The 16,919-nt window shown below is 41.4% G+C and overlaps 1 protein-coding gene across 9 annotated transcripts; it reads left to right on the top strand.

Moving 5' to 3' along the window:
• Window positions 1-1,480: 1,480 nt before the first annotated feature.
• LOC128694187 (heterogeneous nuclear ribonucleoprotein 87F) lies at window positions 1,481-16,411 on the top strand. 9 transcript variants are annotated; one of them, XM_053784170.1, is made up of 8 exons: window positions 1,481-1,638; window positions 8,764-8,982; window positions 11,507-11,629; window positions 11,718-11,862; window positions 14,446-14,655; window positions 14,743-15,060; window positions 15,267-15,378; window positions 16,286-16,411. In XM_053784170.1, exons 1-7 carry the CDS (start codon window positions 1,627-1,629, stop codon window positions 15,359-15,361), a joined length of 1,122 nt encoding a protein of 373 aa, XP_053640145.1. In that variant the 5' UTR covers window positions 1,481-1,626; the 3' UTR covers window positions 15,362-15,378; window positions 16,286-16,411. The 9 variants fall into 9 exon arrangements, with proteins under 9 accessions (XP_053640145.1, XP_053640152.2, XP_053640146.1 ...); XM_053784177.2 differs by lacking the exon at window positions 16,286-16,411 and adding an exon at window positions 15,552-15,920 and having other exon boundaries at window positions 11,730-11,862; window positions 14,755-15,060; XM_053784171.1 differs by lacking the exon at window positions 16,286-16,411 and adding an exon at window positions 15,552-15,920 and having other exon boundaries at window positions 11,730-11,862.
• The last annotated feature ends 508 nt before the right edge of the window (window positions 16,412-16,919 follow it).

The following is a 16,919-nucleotide window of genomic DNA, read 5'->3' as shown; positions in this document are numbered from 1 at the left end:
AATGTGATCCTTTATTGACTACGTTTCGCCCACACAGTGGGCTTTTTCAAGTCACAAACAGAACTACCTGGGGTGGAAGGAACGCGAGTATTTATAAATACTCGCGTTCCTTCCACCCCAGGTAGTTCTGTTTGTTGATAAATTAGACACATGTGCAACTCTTGGGTATCTTTATTGAGGAAACGTTTCGCCACACAGTGGCTTCATCAGTCCATAGAAATTGAACATTAAAATGGTATAAAATACCGACAGGTTGTTAGGTAAGACACATATGCAACAGTTAGGTATCTTTATTGTGAAACGTTTCGCCTACACAGTAGGCTTCTTCAGTCAAGTACAGAAAAGTTGATAGAAGCAGAAGATACTTGAAGACGACGTAATCAGTCCATCACCCTTAAAGTTTTGAGGTGGTCAGTCCCTCAGTCTGGAGAAGAGCATTGTTCCATAGTATGAAACAATATGGAGATGAAGTGACAGGATGGAGCTTTTTATAGCTCCATCCTGTCACTTCTTCTCCATATTGTTTCATACTATGGAACAATGCTCTTCTCCAGACTGAGGGACTGACCACCTCAAAACTTTAAGGGTGATGGACTGATTACATCGTCTTCAAGTATCTTCTGCTTCTATCAACTTTTCTGTACTTGACTGAAGAAGCCTACTGTGTAGGCGAAACGTTTCACAATAAAGATACCTAACTGTTGCATATGTGTCTTACCTAACAACCTGTCGGTATTTTATACCATTTTAATGTTCAATTTCTATGGACTGATGAAGCCACTGTGTGGCGAAACGTTTCCTCAATAAAGATACCCAAGAGCTGCACATGTGTCTAATTTATCAACATGTCGGTTCTCTGAACCATTCATGTACAAAGTTCTGTTTGTGACTTGAAAAAGCCCACTGTGTGGGCGAAACGTAGTCAATAAAGGATCACATTATACTGCATATGTGTTTATATTTCCATAGATCATCATACATAGATCATAATACATAGATCATCATACATAGATCATCATACATAGATCATTTTACATAGATCATCATACATAGATCATCATACATAGATCATCATACATAGATCATTATACATAGATCATAATACATAGATCATTTTACAAGACATGTATAGACAATATATCAACTTGCCGGTGTTATATACACTTAATGTTTGATGTATGTATTATATACAGTTGATGTTTTATGTATAATATTGATGAAGTCACTGGATGTCGAAACATCAACAAAATAAAGCAACATATATACCGCCATGGGCATAATTCATCAATATTAAGGAAAACCCAATTTTAAAATTTAGCGCCGCCGGGGAGGCGTCCTGACGTCACTTCCGACCCCACACACTTCACCCTTCAAAACCCCACAAATCGCATTTATTGAGACAAAATACCCACACCAGAGAACTTCCCGGTCAAAAATACCCCCAAAGACACTCCAAAACCATCTCAAAAAAGAGTAATAAAGTATAAATCGGTGATATAGGTGTAGTGTGGTGAGCTACGGGTCCAGACCCGCCAGCAGCCGCCACCAGCAAGCTTCTCTCACACTTGGTTCTCCACACTTAGAATTCTGTTTTCCTCACGCCAGAACTACTCGGACCGCTCCAAGATGGTGAAGGAGGTTAGTTAAGTTGTTGGTGGGTTGTATGTGATGGTGTGGGTGGTGGTATGTGTGGGTGGTGGGGAGATAAGTGAGGTAATATGTGGTGGTGGTGGCCGGTGAGTGTCATGGCGGAGGCGCCACCCGGGGGTTGTACTTATGTCTTGTTCTTGTTATTTAGGTATATTTATATGATTCAGCTATGTTTATTTTCTTGTGTGTTGTGTTTGTAGTGTGGTTGTGGTGGTGTGTTATGTTGGTGGTGATTACGAGGGAATGGGGTGGTGAAGGTGTCATGGAGGAGACGCCACCGGGGCTATAATTCACATTATTACATGACTTTTTCCTCTTATCTTTGTTTATGCTTCTTCCATGTTTATTCCCGCCACCGTCGTGTTTGTAGCGTGGTTGTGGTGGTGTATTACATGTTGGTGGTGATTTATGAGGAAATATGTGGCAGCGGCGGCGGCGGCGTGATGGCGGAGGCAACCTCCTCACCACTTATTATTAGTCATTATTACAGTTCTTCCTTGTTTGTCTCTTTATGCTTCCTCCATCTTTATCTTTTCCACAATCGTTCATCCGCCGTGGTTATGGTGGAGTAGTTTGTGTTAGTGAGTTACGAGGGAATATAAGTTGGTGGGCCGGTGTGGAGGTGTCATGGCCGACCATCCCAAGCCACACTTATATTAATGAATTCCTTCATCGCGCCTCTTGCTTCACTCGTCTGTCGCTTACTTCATCCTTTTCTGCCTTCTATTGCTTCCTTTATCTCACCCCGACTAGCTTGCTTCATCTCTGGCTTGCTTCATATCTCCCCCCCTCTGGCTTGCTTCATATCTCCCCCTCTCTGGCTTCATATCTCCCCCCCTCTGGCTTGCTTCATATCTCCCCCTCTCTGGCTTGCTTCATCTCCCCCCTCTGGCTTGCTTCATCTCCCCCCCCCCCCCCCCCCCCCTGGCTTGCTTCATCTCCCCCCCCCCTCTGGCTTGCTTCATCTCCCCCCCTCTGGCTTGCTTCATCTCCCCCCTCTGGCTTGCTTCATCTCCCCCCTCTGGCTTGCTTCATCTCCCCCCTCTGGCTTGCTTCATCTCTCCCCCTCTGGCTTGCTTCATCTCTCCCCCCTCTGGCTTGCTTCATCTCTCCCCCCTCTGGCTTGCTTCATCTCTCCCCCCTCTGGCTTGCTTCATCTCTCCCCCCTCTGGCTTGCTTCATCTCTCCCCCCTCTGGCTTGCTTCATCTCTCCCCCCTCTGGCTTGCTTCATCTCTCCCCCCTCTGGCTAGTTTCATCTCTCCCCCCTCTGGCTAGTTTCATCTCTCCCCAATCTGGCTAGTTTCATCTCTCCCCCTCTGGCTAGTTTCATCTCTCCCCAATCTGGCTAGTTTCATCTCCCCCCTCTGGCTTGCTTCATCTCTCCCCCCTCTGGCTAGTTTCATCTCTCCCCCCTCTGGCTTGCTTCATCTCTCCCCCCTCTGGCTTGCTTCATCTCTCCCCCCGCTGGCTTGCTTCATCTCTCCCCCCTCTGGCTAGTTTCATCTCTCCCCAATCTGGCTAGTTTCATCTCTCCCCCTCTGGCTTGTTTCATCTCTCCCCCCTCTGGCTTGTTTCATCTCTCCCCCCTCTGGCTAGTTTCATCTCTCCCCCCTCTGGCTAGTTTCATCTCTCCCCCCTCTGGCTTGTTTCATCTCTCCCCCCTCTGGCTTGTTTCATCTCTCCCCCCTCTGGCTTGTTTCATCTCTCCCCCCTCTGGCTTGTTTCATCTCTCCCCCCTCTGGCTTGTTTCATCTCTCCCCCCTCTGGCTTGTTTCATCTCTCCCCCCTCTGGCTTGTTTCATCTCTCCCCCCTCTGGCTTGTTTCATCTCTCCCCCCTCTGGCTTGTTTCATCTCTCCCCCCTCTGGCTTGTTTCATCTCTCCCCCCTCTGGCTTGTTTCATCTCTCCCCCCTCTGGCTTGTTTCATCTCTCCCCCCTCTGGCTTGTTTCATCTCTCCCCCCTCTGGCTTGTTTCATCTCTCCCCCCTCTGGCTTGTTTCATCTCTCCCCCCTCTGGCTTGTTTCATCTCTCCCCCCTCTGGCTTGTTTCATCTCTCCCCCCGCTGGCTTGTTTCATCTCTCCCCCCTCTGGCTTGTTTCATCTCTCCCCCCTCTGGCTTGTTTCATCTCTCCCCCCTCTGGCTTGTTTCATCTCTCCCCCCTCTGGCTTGTTTCATCTCTCCCCACTCTGGCTTGTTTCATCTCTCCCCCCTCTGGCTTGTTTCATCTCTCCCCCCTCTGGCTTGTTTCATCTCTCCCCCCTCTGGCTTGTTTCATCTCTCCCCCCTCTGGCTTGTTTCATCTCTCCCCCCTCTGGCTTGCTTCTTCTCTGGCATGCTCCATCTCCCCCGTCCTCTGGCATGCTCCATCTCCCCCGTCCTCTGGCATGCTCCATCCCCCCCGTCCTCTGGCATGCTCCATCTCCCCCGTCCTCTGGCATGCTCCATCTCCCCCGTCCTCTGGCATGCTCCATCTCCCCCGTCCTCTGGCATGCTCCATCTCCCCCGTCCTCTGGCATGCTTCATCTCCCTCCCTCCCAGCACTGCAGCAGGCCCATGCTAGGCAGGTCCACCCAAGCTACTGGCCGCAGCAGTCAGGTCCAGGTCACATCCACCTAAGGATGGAGCCCCACATCAGACCCCCTCTCTCCCTCTTGCGTCCTTCATCTCTCCCTCTTGCGTCCTTCATCTCTACTTCGTTACCTAGTCTTCACGGCGGTTATATAATTAGCCTGGTATTGAGCCCGAGTCTAAGCCAACACTAGTTATTTATTAGCAGTTAGTACTCGGGCACTAATAGGCAAGTTTCAGATTTAGATAGACATATGTTGCGTCACAAAATGGCGGCGAGTGTGTCACCTCATTTAAGAAGTTTGTAAAGCAAGTCAAATTCGTTGAAATAATGGTAATTGTTGTTTGTAATTAGGGTACTTAAGGGGGAAGGTTGCGTAGCTGCTGACGCAAGGTTTTTAGTGGGGGGACGCATGGTTTTAGCTGGGGAGGGGGGGGGTGAATGCGTAGTTGCTGATGCAATGTTTTAGCAGGGTAGGGGAGTTAACTGTGTAGCTGTTGACTCCAGATATCATTTATTAGGGGAGGGGTTTAACTGTGTAATTACTGACAATTCATTTAGTGGGGGGGGGGGGTAGTAAGGGGCTTTTGATCTCAGGCTGGACTTAATTAACCTACCATTCCCTGGATGGAATTATGGTCCCTGTGGGTTTAGTCTTCCCAACTTAGGGTTGGGGGAGCTTGCTGCTACTGAAGTGCTCTTGATCCAAAGAATTTGAGCTATTTCCTTCCTCCCTATTCCCCTTAAACTTCATACTTCAAGACTCCTGTTAGTTTTAGTGCTTCCTGTATTTTTTTGGCACTGTGAATGGCTCTTGATCCAAGGCACTGAACCAGTTATCTGCTTCTTTGGATCAAACACACCTGTCATTTCTCAGGGTGCTACTTGACCCCTATGGGTTTAGCACTTATTAATTAAAAAACTGCTTCATTTCTTCACTAAGGTTTTGAGGTAGATCATGGTAGTGTATATAGACTTCAGTAAGGCTTTTAATAGTTCCTCATTGGGGAAAATTAAGGCACACTGAATAGAAAGTTTCCCTTTATAGGGGTGTGGTTAACAGGCAACAACGTTTGCATAGATGGGGAGAAATCAGAATGGGGATGCACCCCAAGTGGTGTTCCACAGGGGTCAGTGTTGGGCCCCTTGTTCAGTTTACACAAAAAAAGAGGGATTAAATAGCAACACGAGCAAGTTTGCCAGTGACACTAAAATAGGTCGTTGAATTCATTCTGAAGAAGACACTAAGAGCACTGCAGGAAGGTTTTGCCTAGGATTGGGCAATAAAGGATGTGTGGGGCAATTGGTGTAAATTGCTGGCTAGACAGGTACTGCAAGGAACTTGCAGTTGCATTCATTAACTGGGACAATTTGTGGCAAACATGACATGTATGCAATGGATGGGGTACACCTCTGTGGGGCAGGAGTGGTAGCATTACCTAACTCAAATTGAGGGGGGCCATTGCTGACTTGTCTAGGACTTCACACTGTTTGAAGATAGAAGTATGGGTATGTGTGGGAAACTGGTTGCAGCACAGGTTAAAAACTGCAGATATTACCAGGGTACTTCAGGGATATGTTTGTCATTATTCACCATGGTTACAAATAGACAATGAACTGGTTAGCAAACAGACTGTAGAGGGCAGCAAATGACTTCGCTCCCTTAAGAGGATGTGATCTGACTGCTTTGGCCAGAAGGTGACTTTGGACAGGCTTATCATGGGTCAGTAGGCCTGCTGCAATAGTCCTCCTATGCTAATAAATAACCCCCACTAAATCCATCTTCTGCCTATAAGTAGGTTGGCTATGGTCTTAATTTTGCTCTAAGATTAACAATTTTACTAGTTTAGGCTGGATTGGAATATTTATAAACAATACTCTTTAATTTTGTGTGTTGTAAGTTTTAAAGTTTCTAAAATTATGGAAGGTAAAATAATTTTAACCTAATTAATCCTTAAACCTTCCAAACGTAGATCTACATTGATGTGCGTAGCGCTCCGACCTTTATTTTCTCCACTTGAAAGCATGTAAAATTGGACATAGATCTACGTTTGGACAGTTTAAGGGTAAAAGTTTAAATAAGGAGGCTATGCTCTGTTTTGCTTGTAAGATTAAAGTTTTTGACTTAATGGCTGAGGCTGGATTGGAATATTATACACAACTTGCACATAGGTGAATGAAACCTGTGATGACAAACATCGTGAGCTTCATTCTCTGATGTGCAAGTTATTTATGTATTGTTCAAGTTGAGGTATTGTGCTGTTTTTTCTTTCTGGAATGGTAAAAGACTTGCAAGGTGCAGGAATTTGTGCATCAAACATTAACAGTGGTTGGCAATTGTCTGGGACGTATGAACCATTGCTTGGTGCAAATTTAAGATCTTTATTCAGAAAAGAAACAATTGAGTGACATGGAGAATTGAGCTCATTAACATTACAGGCTTAAGCTTTAATTGATCCCACTTGGTCTCAGATGAGTTTAAATATTTTACTGTTTAACTCGTTCAGCCCCTCAAGGAAGGTTCCTTGATGCTGGTGAGGGGCTCTTGAAAAGGGGAATTGAATCTACTCCAGTTGCCTGAATTAAACCTGAATGCCTTCCACATCTCCCCTTAGGTGCTGTATAATCCTTCAGGTTTAGTGCTTCCCCTTTATTATAATAATGATTAACCCTTTCAGGGTCGAGACTCCTGATCTCAAACTTGCTCACAGGGTTGAATTTAAAAAAAAAAAAAAAAATTTTTAGCTTATGAAAAAATTTCTGAAGGTAATGAAACCAAAAGTATGAAATTTGATAGAACTTGTGGAATTATGCTCTCACAGAGTGATCTTGGCAATATTCACACAGCGATTTCACCCACTTTATGCCTTATTTTTGGCCAATTCCATTGTTTCCAGTCAACTAACCTGTTATTTTGCTAGGATTATTCCTGTTGTATCTATTGAGTGCAAGAAGCTGCCCATTTACCCATTTCGGCTACCCAATAATTATACACAAATAACCCACACGTAGAAGAGAGGAGCTTACGACGACATTTCGGTCCGACTTGGTAATTTGTCCAATTTCACAGTTCAAAAACTACAAATTTAAAGTGCCTCCAGGCCCCTCTTATATTGCACTTGCATTCCATTTTGATTTACGGCTTTGCAGACTACTGTAATATTGTAATAATTGTGTAAGTAATGTCAGTGCATGCCTAAATGCATATTAAACTGGCCAGTTGGATGTGTATTTGTGTACTCGATTATTGGGGAAAAAAATCAAACAATTTTGCTGCTTTGAGCTCAATTTCAAGCTACTTTCAGTCCTCAAAACAATCATAATCACCTGTTTCTCTAATATATCTTCCATTTTGTCAAACGAGACCAAGAATACGACCATAAAAGCCATAAGAAAATACACCACAGTTGCCTATTTAAACCAAAACCACAGTCAGTGTTTTCTCATTCTGTGTGCTGCAGGATTTTTATATGGTGCAGACTTAACTGCATAGACCCATTCTGTTACCTAAACTGATTTACTGCTCACAGCCTATCTAAGTGAGCTGAGCTCCTGGCGTAGAACAACAAGACGGACCCTGGCTTCAAAGCCGTAGTACAACAGGACCGACACCTAATTCTGCCTATTTATAAAGTGCTAGCTTAGTGCTTAAGTTGAGAAAGCATTATTAGTGACTTGTATAAAACAACAAAACCACATTTTGCATTACAAATGTGGAATTAAAACTTGCCAGGGCAGATCTGCCACTGGTGCAATAACCTCAGGTCATGCATTAAATGTGATGAAATGTGTTGTAAATGAGAAGTTGTCTTGGGAATATCCTGTGTAGTCTGTGCTGGTGGGATAAGTCTGGGAAAACTTTAATTCATGGTCGGTGTGGCCTCTGCTAATCTTCCTAGTGCCTTGTTATATATCTAGTCGAATCATGTTAGCCTGGCATGGCTCAGAGTAAGTCATCGGCTTGTCATAGCTCTAGACTTGTGTTTAAGTGGTTTAGGATGTTAACGTTCATACTTGTGGTGTTGGTAAGCAACGGTGTACCCATGGGTAGAAACCTTTGTATGGTTATTTTCTGTGGAAATTGTGGTTATATTGTTGGTATCTATATAAACCTAGTAAAGCATTACCACTAATTTATGTAAACTTAAATATTTTTTGTAGTGACATTTAAAACTGCTGTTTTGTAATATTGAATTTGTAATTACAGACTTAGCAAATTTAGTTTGGGTTTTAATGACTATTAAAACCTGGACAAAATCTCGATAGTGACCTTGGTAGATTTTGAAAATGTTCGGTCAAAGATCGTTGCACTAGAAATGGTTTACATAGGAGGTGTTTAATAATTTTAAATTGATAATTGTTGAACTGTAGCTGTTCAATTAACTAATGTTCACTGTAATGGTTTGGGTTAAACTAAATTGTAATTACTACTAAACTTTGGACAGTAACAGTGGAGTGTCATGTGGATTGAATATACTTTTTACACATTAGCATCATACAAATGTGATTGTATTTCAAAAGTTTTTTCCCCCTGCCCGTAGGAGCATTCTGAACCGGAGCAGATGCGAAAGCTGTTCATCGGTGGACTGGACTACCGAACCACCGACGACAGCTTGAAGGCATACTTTGAGCAGTATGGCGAGATCGTTGATGTTGTTGTCATGAAGGACCCCAAGACAAAAAGGTCGAGAGGCTTTGGCTTTGTGGCATTTTCCCAGGCATACATGGTTGATGAAGCACAGAAGAACAGACCTCACAAAGTAAGTTATTGTTCATACTGCTTAACTTGACCTAAAGATAAAATACAACATGTCACTTCATACCAAGTTTGCTTGTTGGAGAAATTTTCCTGGATAACTTCCCTACCTTAGGTAATATACAGCATATCACTTAATACAAGATTACTTCCAGGATGTATTTCACGATAGGATAATATACAACATGGCAGTTAACACGAGGGTTACCCATTCACGGAAAACTTCCATTGTTAAAATATCTCTTCAGTTAACCTCAGGGTTACTTATGGGATAACTTTCAGTAATTTAGGATAAATTACACATTTAATACAAAGGGTTTTTGGCAAGTTGGGTGGTTTAATTTCAAATTAACTGAACTTGAGACCAAATAGGCACCTAGCAGTAAGTTGGTACCTGGGTATTAGTTGCTTGGTGTGGGTGGCATCCTGGGGGGAAGAGACTGAAAGATCCCATCTAACCCTCCCTGGGTTAAAATAAAAAATCCCAGCAAATTTTATTCCATAACCTAATCAAAAGTGCCATAGAAATAAAATAGGTGTTTCATTTAGTAAATACAAAGCTTGATAAATCCTTTTTACTAAGGATGGAAGTTTGAAATTGGATATTCTCTCTCAAGTTATTCAGTTTGTGGGTTTGGCACTTTTTTCTAAATTTAGATTTAGAAAGTGGCAAAAACTGTTCAGTGAATTATGAATTTTAGTTGTAAGAGTACAGGTGTCCCTCAACATTCGCGAGGGTTAGGGGATCAAGAGCCTCGCGAATGTTGAAAAACCGTGAATGTTTGGTGCCCCAATATATTGTAGGGAAATATAATACAATACTGCTTAACTTGTTGAACCATGAACAATCATAAAATACATGAAAACGTCGTAAGTTGTACTAAATATATACATGTTATGCTTTAATAACATGTATGTTATAAAATACCACAGACTCCTCCACTGCCTCCACCACTTCCTCCACCACTGCGAGTCCCTACTACCCTCCCTCCAACCCCCGCAACTGGCAGCCAGCCCTCCCACCACTCAGTGTGGTGAGTGCTTTGTTTGTTCATTATTTGCTATTAAACTACAGTATAAATAATGTAAACACATTCATGACTGCATATTGGAATGGCTACTTGAACAGGTATTGGACGGTGACATCATGTGTTTACTCTTGAACACAGCAAAGAATCAAATATTTCTGCTACTGCTGATAATAACAGTAGTAATAATAATAATACGATATAATTGAAGAAGGAAATTGTACAAAAATACGAGGGAGTGGTTGACACAACGTCAGTGTGGCTTTGTTTAAGCTGGAGTGAACATTAGTCTCCCTGCTCTTCCAAACATTTCACAATAATTCATTGTTTGGTGCTTGTAGATTGAGTGTGACTGGAGTGGTTGAGGCAGTGGTAGTATTTACTAACATATACGTATGTTATAAATAATAATAGTACATGTTAATATTAATAACATTTATACTAATAATAATGTTATTCATAATGTACTATTATTATTTATAACATATATGTTAGTAAATATCACTGCCTCTACCACTGCCTCAACCACTGCCTCTACCACTCCAGTCACACTCAATCTACAAGCACCAAACAATGAATTATTGTGAAATGTTTGGAAGAGCAGGGAGACTAATGTTCACTCCAGCATAAACAAAGCCACACTGACGATGTCAACCACTCCCTCGTATTTTTGTACAATTTCCTTCTTCAATTATATCGTATTATTATTATTATTATTATTATTATTATTATTATTATTATTATTATTGTTATTATTAGCAGTAGCAGAAATGTTTGATTCTTTGCTGTGTTCAAGAGTAAACACTATGATGTCACCGTCCAATACCTGTCCAAATAGCCATTCCAATATGCAGTCATGAATGTTTTCACATTATTTATAATGTAGCTTAATAGCAAATAATGAACAAACAAAACACTCGCCACACTGAGTGGTGGGAGGGCTGGCTGCCAGTTGCGGGGGTTGGAGGGAGGGTAGTAGGGACTCGCAGGTGGCGGGAAACTTGAATATGATTTGGCGGTTGGAATTCACGAATGTGTGAAGTCCGCGAAAGCTGAAAACGTGAATGTTGAGGGAGACCTGTACATCAACCCTTAAAAATTTGACTGCAAATTATATTAAATGTTTTAGTTAGTAATTGAAGCTGTGTGCAGTAGTCTGCATTTCCCTGACTGGCTATGTCTTTGACTGACTGACTGCATTTTGTCTACCCTTCCTTGACTGAACTGTAGTATTGGCATGACTCATGAAATATACCTAGTTGGACGAATCTTATTGTGGCTAGCTGGTCCAGTGGCTAACGCGAAGGTCTGGAGTTTTGAGACTGACTGCGGGTTCAAATCACTCCTGTGGTATGGTTTGTAGTATTGGCACATCTCCAGCAAGACAGTGGAGGGAATGATGGTGAAAGTTTTTTTTTTTCAAGTCTCCCTACCTTGGAAAATGGCCAGTGAGTTTTAAAACAAAAATGAAGTAAATATTAAAAGCCATTTATTTTTCAGATTGATGGTCGTTCGGTGGACACAAAGCGTGCTGTTCCCCGGGATGAGATAGGAAAGCCTGAATCTGGTGTAACAGTCAAGAAATTGTTCGTCGGTGGTATTAAGGATGATGTAGACGATGATGTAAGTTGTGCTTGGTTTGTAGCGGCTGTGTTCAGAATAACAGTGACATATATCCAGTTAAAATTTTGAATTTGTTGATTAAAACCAGACCATTTCGCAGGACCTTCGTGAGACGTTCAGTCAGTTTGGAGAAGTGGTTTCAGTTAGTATCCCCACAGAAAAGGAATCACAAAAGAAGAGAGGCTTTGCTTTTGTGGAGTTTGAAGATTATGATGCTGTTGACAAAGCTTGTTGTGAGTATATTGCTTTCTGGTACCTCAGTGGAGTTATATAAGTATGATTATATGGCCCTTGTGGGTTTAGTGCTTAGTTTTGATTAATATGAGTGTGGGAAAGTAATTTGAATATCTTCAAATACTTGTAATATTGTGAAGCAGTGTGAGCCAGTACCTGACACCACTGCTTCAGACCATTGCTATTTTAAAATTAGTGACTTCGTATTACTAGTGGCAGTTAACAGTATTTTTAATTAAACTTGCCATTAATGGTATGAAAATTGGAATTTTATATGTTGGGAGCATATGTTTATAAGATTGAGTTAAATTGCTCTTAATGTTAAACTTTTATTTATTGCTACTAGCTAACTAATCTGTTGGTATGAACAGGGTAATATTTTGTGAAGGTATTCAGGGAAACTAATTAGTCAGGCTTGAATCCTGGAAATGGGAAGTACAATGCCTGCATTTTAAAGGAAGGTTTTAGGATATTGGCTGTCATATCTGAGCACCTCTGCAAAGACCGATTATGTATGACTGATGGTAAAAGTGTTGAATGATGAGTTTTTTTTTTTTCTCCCGCCCTGCCTCAGTGGGAAATAGCTGAAGTGTTAAAAAAAAAAGTACCAACCACTAACTACAAAATGCTTGAGTTCTATTGCTACTTGGTGAATAGTTACTGTATAGTGTTGCATTTTGACCTGTCTGGAACAGGTACCCCAGTTAGTGTCTGGAACAGAAAATAGGAAAATCTCCCCTCGCTAAACTTCTTAGCTTTGGTGAGTTTTTCAGATATGGAGTCTACTCCAATAATGTTGAATTTTCTTTTATGTACGTAGTTTAATTATAACTGCCCTAATTTGGCTTGTTTCTAAGCCTCACGTTGTGGTATACTGCCCTGGGTTACTTCAATCCTTGCCTAATCTGAAATATACTAGTAAAATCTTCCCTGGGATGTTAAGCCACAACTATATACATGTATTCTGGTACCTATTTATTGCTAGGCGAATAGGAACAACTAATATGGAACATTGTCATTAATTCAACTTTAATTGGTATCTATATCTGGTCTTAGTTGTCAGACGAGGGCATTCTAGCCTCCTAAGTTGAAAGGTCTTGAAACTGGCCACAATGCCAATGTTTGCAGTACTCTCCACTTTCCACTGGTGTTTTGCGGTAAGTTAAATTAACCATGGAATGAGTGGGGTTTGAAACCATGGTGAGCAAATCATAAAATTGAATGTCACAGTTGGACCTGTGCTAACCTTTCAATGGTTTATAAATATACCTATTTTGATGCATCTTACTGTAGTCAGCTTGCCCAGTGACTCGTGCACTGGCCTGGAGTTTTGACAATTTTGTCATGGGTTCAAACCCAACCTGTTCTGGGGTTTGCTTGCAATCATGCTATTTCGTGAGTCGGAAGTTAAATTTATTGTTCAAGTGGAAGCCTCCACAAGTACAGTGTTGGTAGGCAGTTTTCTTTTTTCTTGTAACTTTGAAATGGAAATCTTAATTTATTTGCTCCCCGACAGGATTTCTGATTTTCTCTCTCCTGATTTTTTTTTTTTCTCCCCTCCAGAATTTTAAATGTTCGAGATTTAGAAAATGCAAACTGTACAAACTCTGCATTCAGTATTTGTTAGTTTTCTTTGTGCTTAATAAATTTGTTCTGCAGTATTTCCTCTTCAACCTAGGTCTAGAAGTATGATAACTAGTGGTAGATAGGCTAGCATAAACTAGACCAACTTGAGTCAGTTTGCTAGTGCAGTAGGGCCACACTTGTGTGGCAGGTTAGGTTCCAGGCTATTGCCAGAAAGCAGTGTGCCATTTTTTCCACTTAAAAATGCCAGACAAGTTTACACAAAAGTAGGTAATAGAACTAGGCATTAAAAACGAGGTAAAATACATACAGTACATTCATTACCTAACTTAAAATGTTTGTAGTCTTAATGTAGGGGTAGAGGTTAGTAGTAGTAATTATTTGTGGAAAGTCAGGTGTAGGTTTCTCTTGCTTCCTGTCTCATACTTAATACATGATATTTAAAGCTGCCCAGAAAGATAAAGTACACATACAGTACACTCGTTATTTACCTTCAGATGTGTAGTCTTAATGTAGGGTGATAGGTGATTAGTATTTATTTGTAGGAAGTCATTTAGGTACAGGTACACACAAGTATAATTATCAAGAGTACATATAAAATACACTAACTTTAAAACGCTTGAAATTTTGGAAAGTTTCCTAACATAAAATATATGCTTGGAGAATTTAAACAAACTGGGTGGCGCACACCGTATTAGGCCGGGAGCCGTATGGAGCGATTGTATTTTGAAATCGCCGTATTATTGGAACACGGTGAAGCAGGGCCCTGCCGTAATTTGTAAGCACTGTAAAAAATACCCAAGATTTTGGAATGTCAAAATTTCATTTTGCAAACTTAAATACTGTAATTGAAGTTTACAGTAGGCTTAACCAAATTGGCAAATTTTTTCACCAGTCTAATTTTCAGTTTTCTTGTAAATTGCTATATACATACATGTTGGTTTAAAGTTTTCTCCTAAATTAAGATGCATGTAGTATATACATTTATTATTTTTCAGTACACAAGAATATCCAGATGAAGGGAAAACGTGTGGATGTAAAGAAGGCACTGAGCAAAAATGAAATTCAGATGCAGCAACGTGGTCGCATGGGAGGAATGGGAGGTATGGGACGAGGTGGTGGTGGAGGTGGTGGTGGTGGTAATAATGGCCCATGGGCTGGTAACAGGAATGACAGCTGGGGGAGCAATCAAGGTGGTGGTTGGCAAGGTAAGTGTTTAGTGAAACAATTTAGATTAGGTTATTTTTAATGGTGGCTTATATATGAAGTATACTATTACACGTACATGAAATTAGGGAAATCTTCAGATAACCGGAGTGGCTGGGGTAACCAAGGGAACTACGGAACGCCCAACCAGGGAGGACCAGGCGGCTACAACCAAGGTGGTTATGGCAACCAGGGTCCATGGCAAGGTGGACCACCTAACAACCAGGGCTGGAACAATCAAAATAGTCAAGGGTGGAACCCACAGGCCAGTAACTACGGTGGCACTCCAAACAACTGGGGCCAGGGGCCCAGTGACTTTGGCAACAATTATGGCCAGAGTTATGGAGGTGGACCAATGAGGAACCAGGGTTATGGCCAGACCAACCGCACAACCCCATACAGTGCAGGTTAGTAAGTTTACTGAAATATACCTATGCTGATTTTTATTTGTGTAACTCAAAACCCAGGCTATTCATCTGAAGACATTAAAATTTGGGATGAATCCCGCTCAGTTCGCAAATCATCGCACTAGTTGAGTGTTGGAGGTAGTTAAGGTAATTCAGTCATGGTTTGCCTCAACGACGACCGCTAACGAGTGGCTACAATAATTCAGGTAACAGTGGACCCAACAACTATGGCGGCGGCAGTGGTGGTGGAGGTGGCGGCGGTGCTGTCGGCATGAACCAGGGACCAAACAGACGGTATTAGACAGTATTGGACTTCGGGTAAGAACGTGCTTCCATTTCTATTTTTCACAAAGTTTTGCACTGTTTGAGGGTTTGTTTAAAAAAAAAATGAAATATGTTATTTCTTCATGAATTTTGAGTGCAATTATATTTTTTACTAACCTTGCTGATCATTCAAGTTGACTAATTCACGATTTTTCACCACACACTAGGTACATAGCAGGTTAGCCATGCAGGCAGGCAGACAGGCAGGGCTTGAGTCAGGACCCCAGACAGTCAGATATGCTAGGACTGAGGCAGGCAGCAAGCAGAGCTAGGGTCAGAGAGAGCCAGGCTCCTCGACACCCAAGAGCCAGTGCAAGAAAAACATTCCATTCGGCGCATGGACTAGCTACTTGCTTCCTGTACTAGGAAACATGAACTTTTTTGAAGAAAAATATTTTGTGCTTGAATTTTATATATATAGGATAATGTGTAGTGTAAAATTATGACAAATCTACTGAATTGAACCAAAGCATAGACAGTTCTTTGTAATATGTCCAGCAATGTATTTCATTTTACAAATAAATTAATCCTAAGAATGGTGTATTCTGACATCCTGATAATGTGTGAGGTGGAGATGCAATCTAGGCAGTGAGGTCGTAGGAAACTGTCTAGGTGCTAACCATCAGGTAGGTCACTCTCTGCTTTTGTGGTGTAGGCAGTAATGTATTTTAATAGGGTTTGGGTACACAGTTAAAAAATTTTGAGTGGTTAGCACAACTGTAGTATTGCTGCTGTGCTAGGTCACGCTTAGTGTGAGTGCACATAAGCTTTTTTTGCAATTAATTGCTATTTGTTCATATTACAATGTTTATAAAAAGATTTAACGTACAGTACGTTGTTGATTTAATGTTAATGTTGACTTGACACAAGTTGGGAACTAATAAAGACATTGTCTCCCCAGGTTTGCTGTCTACCCAAGATGATACCAAAAATGAACTCAGTGCTTGCTCTCTCAAGCCTAACTCCGACCTGTGATATTTTTTTACCAAATTATTTTTTTAATCAAATTATATTTAAGTGGATTATATTTTTGAGTTTTCTTCTAATACCTCCCTAAATGTGTAATTATTTTTGCAACTTGGGAGTGTTCATATGTAAGCATTTCCTGTTATTTTTACCGAAGTTTAGAAAATGCCTTGCAATTCCCATGGCCCATGTCTGAAATTAAAACTCAATTTTGTAAGTTTGTGCCAAGGGTAGATTCTTTTAGTAGTTTGAGCAGTTCGATGCAAGGAAAGTGAGGTTGCTCGATTGAAAACCCAAGTATTTGTATCTAATTTAACATTGATTTGGAATATTCTGAGTGGTGGCTGGTATTACAAGTTTACAATTATACACACGGTTTACCACCTTGTACAAGAGTATGGTAATGTGCCACCGCACAATTGTATACTACGGGTGGTATAAACCTTGATAACTGGTTTACAGACACTAGCAAACATGGTCCTGGGGTGTTTTAGGGCCCTAGGAGCAAAATGTTTAACGTGCTGATAAAGAACAAAGGCCCATGGCCGGACTCGGAGAGTATTTAAACT

This window comes from Cherax quadricarinatus, chromosome 43, assembly GCF_038502225.1.
Source record: "Cherax quadricarinatus isolate ZL_2023a chromosome 43, ASM3850222v1, whole genome shotgun sequence".
NCBI lineage: Eukaryota > Metazoa > Arthropoda > Malacostraca > Decapoda > Parastacidae > Cherax > Cherax quadricarinatus.
Note: the sequence above shows the minus strand (reverse complement) of the source record. Positions and strands in the feature narration are given on the sequence as shown.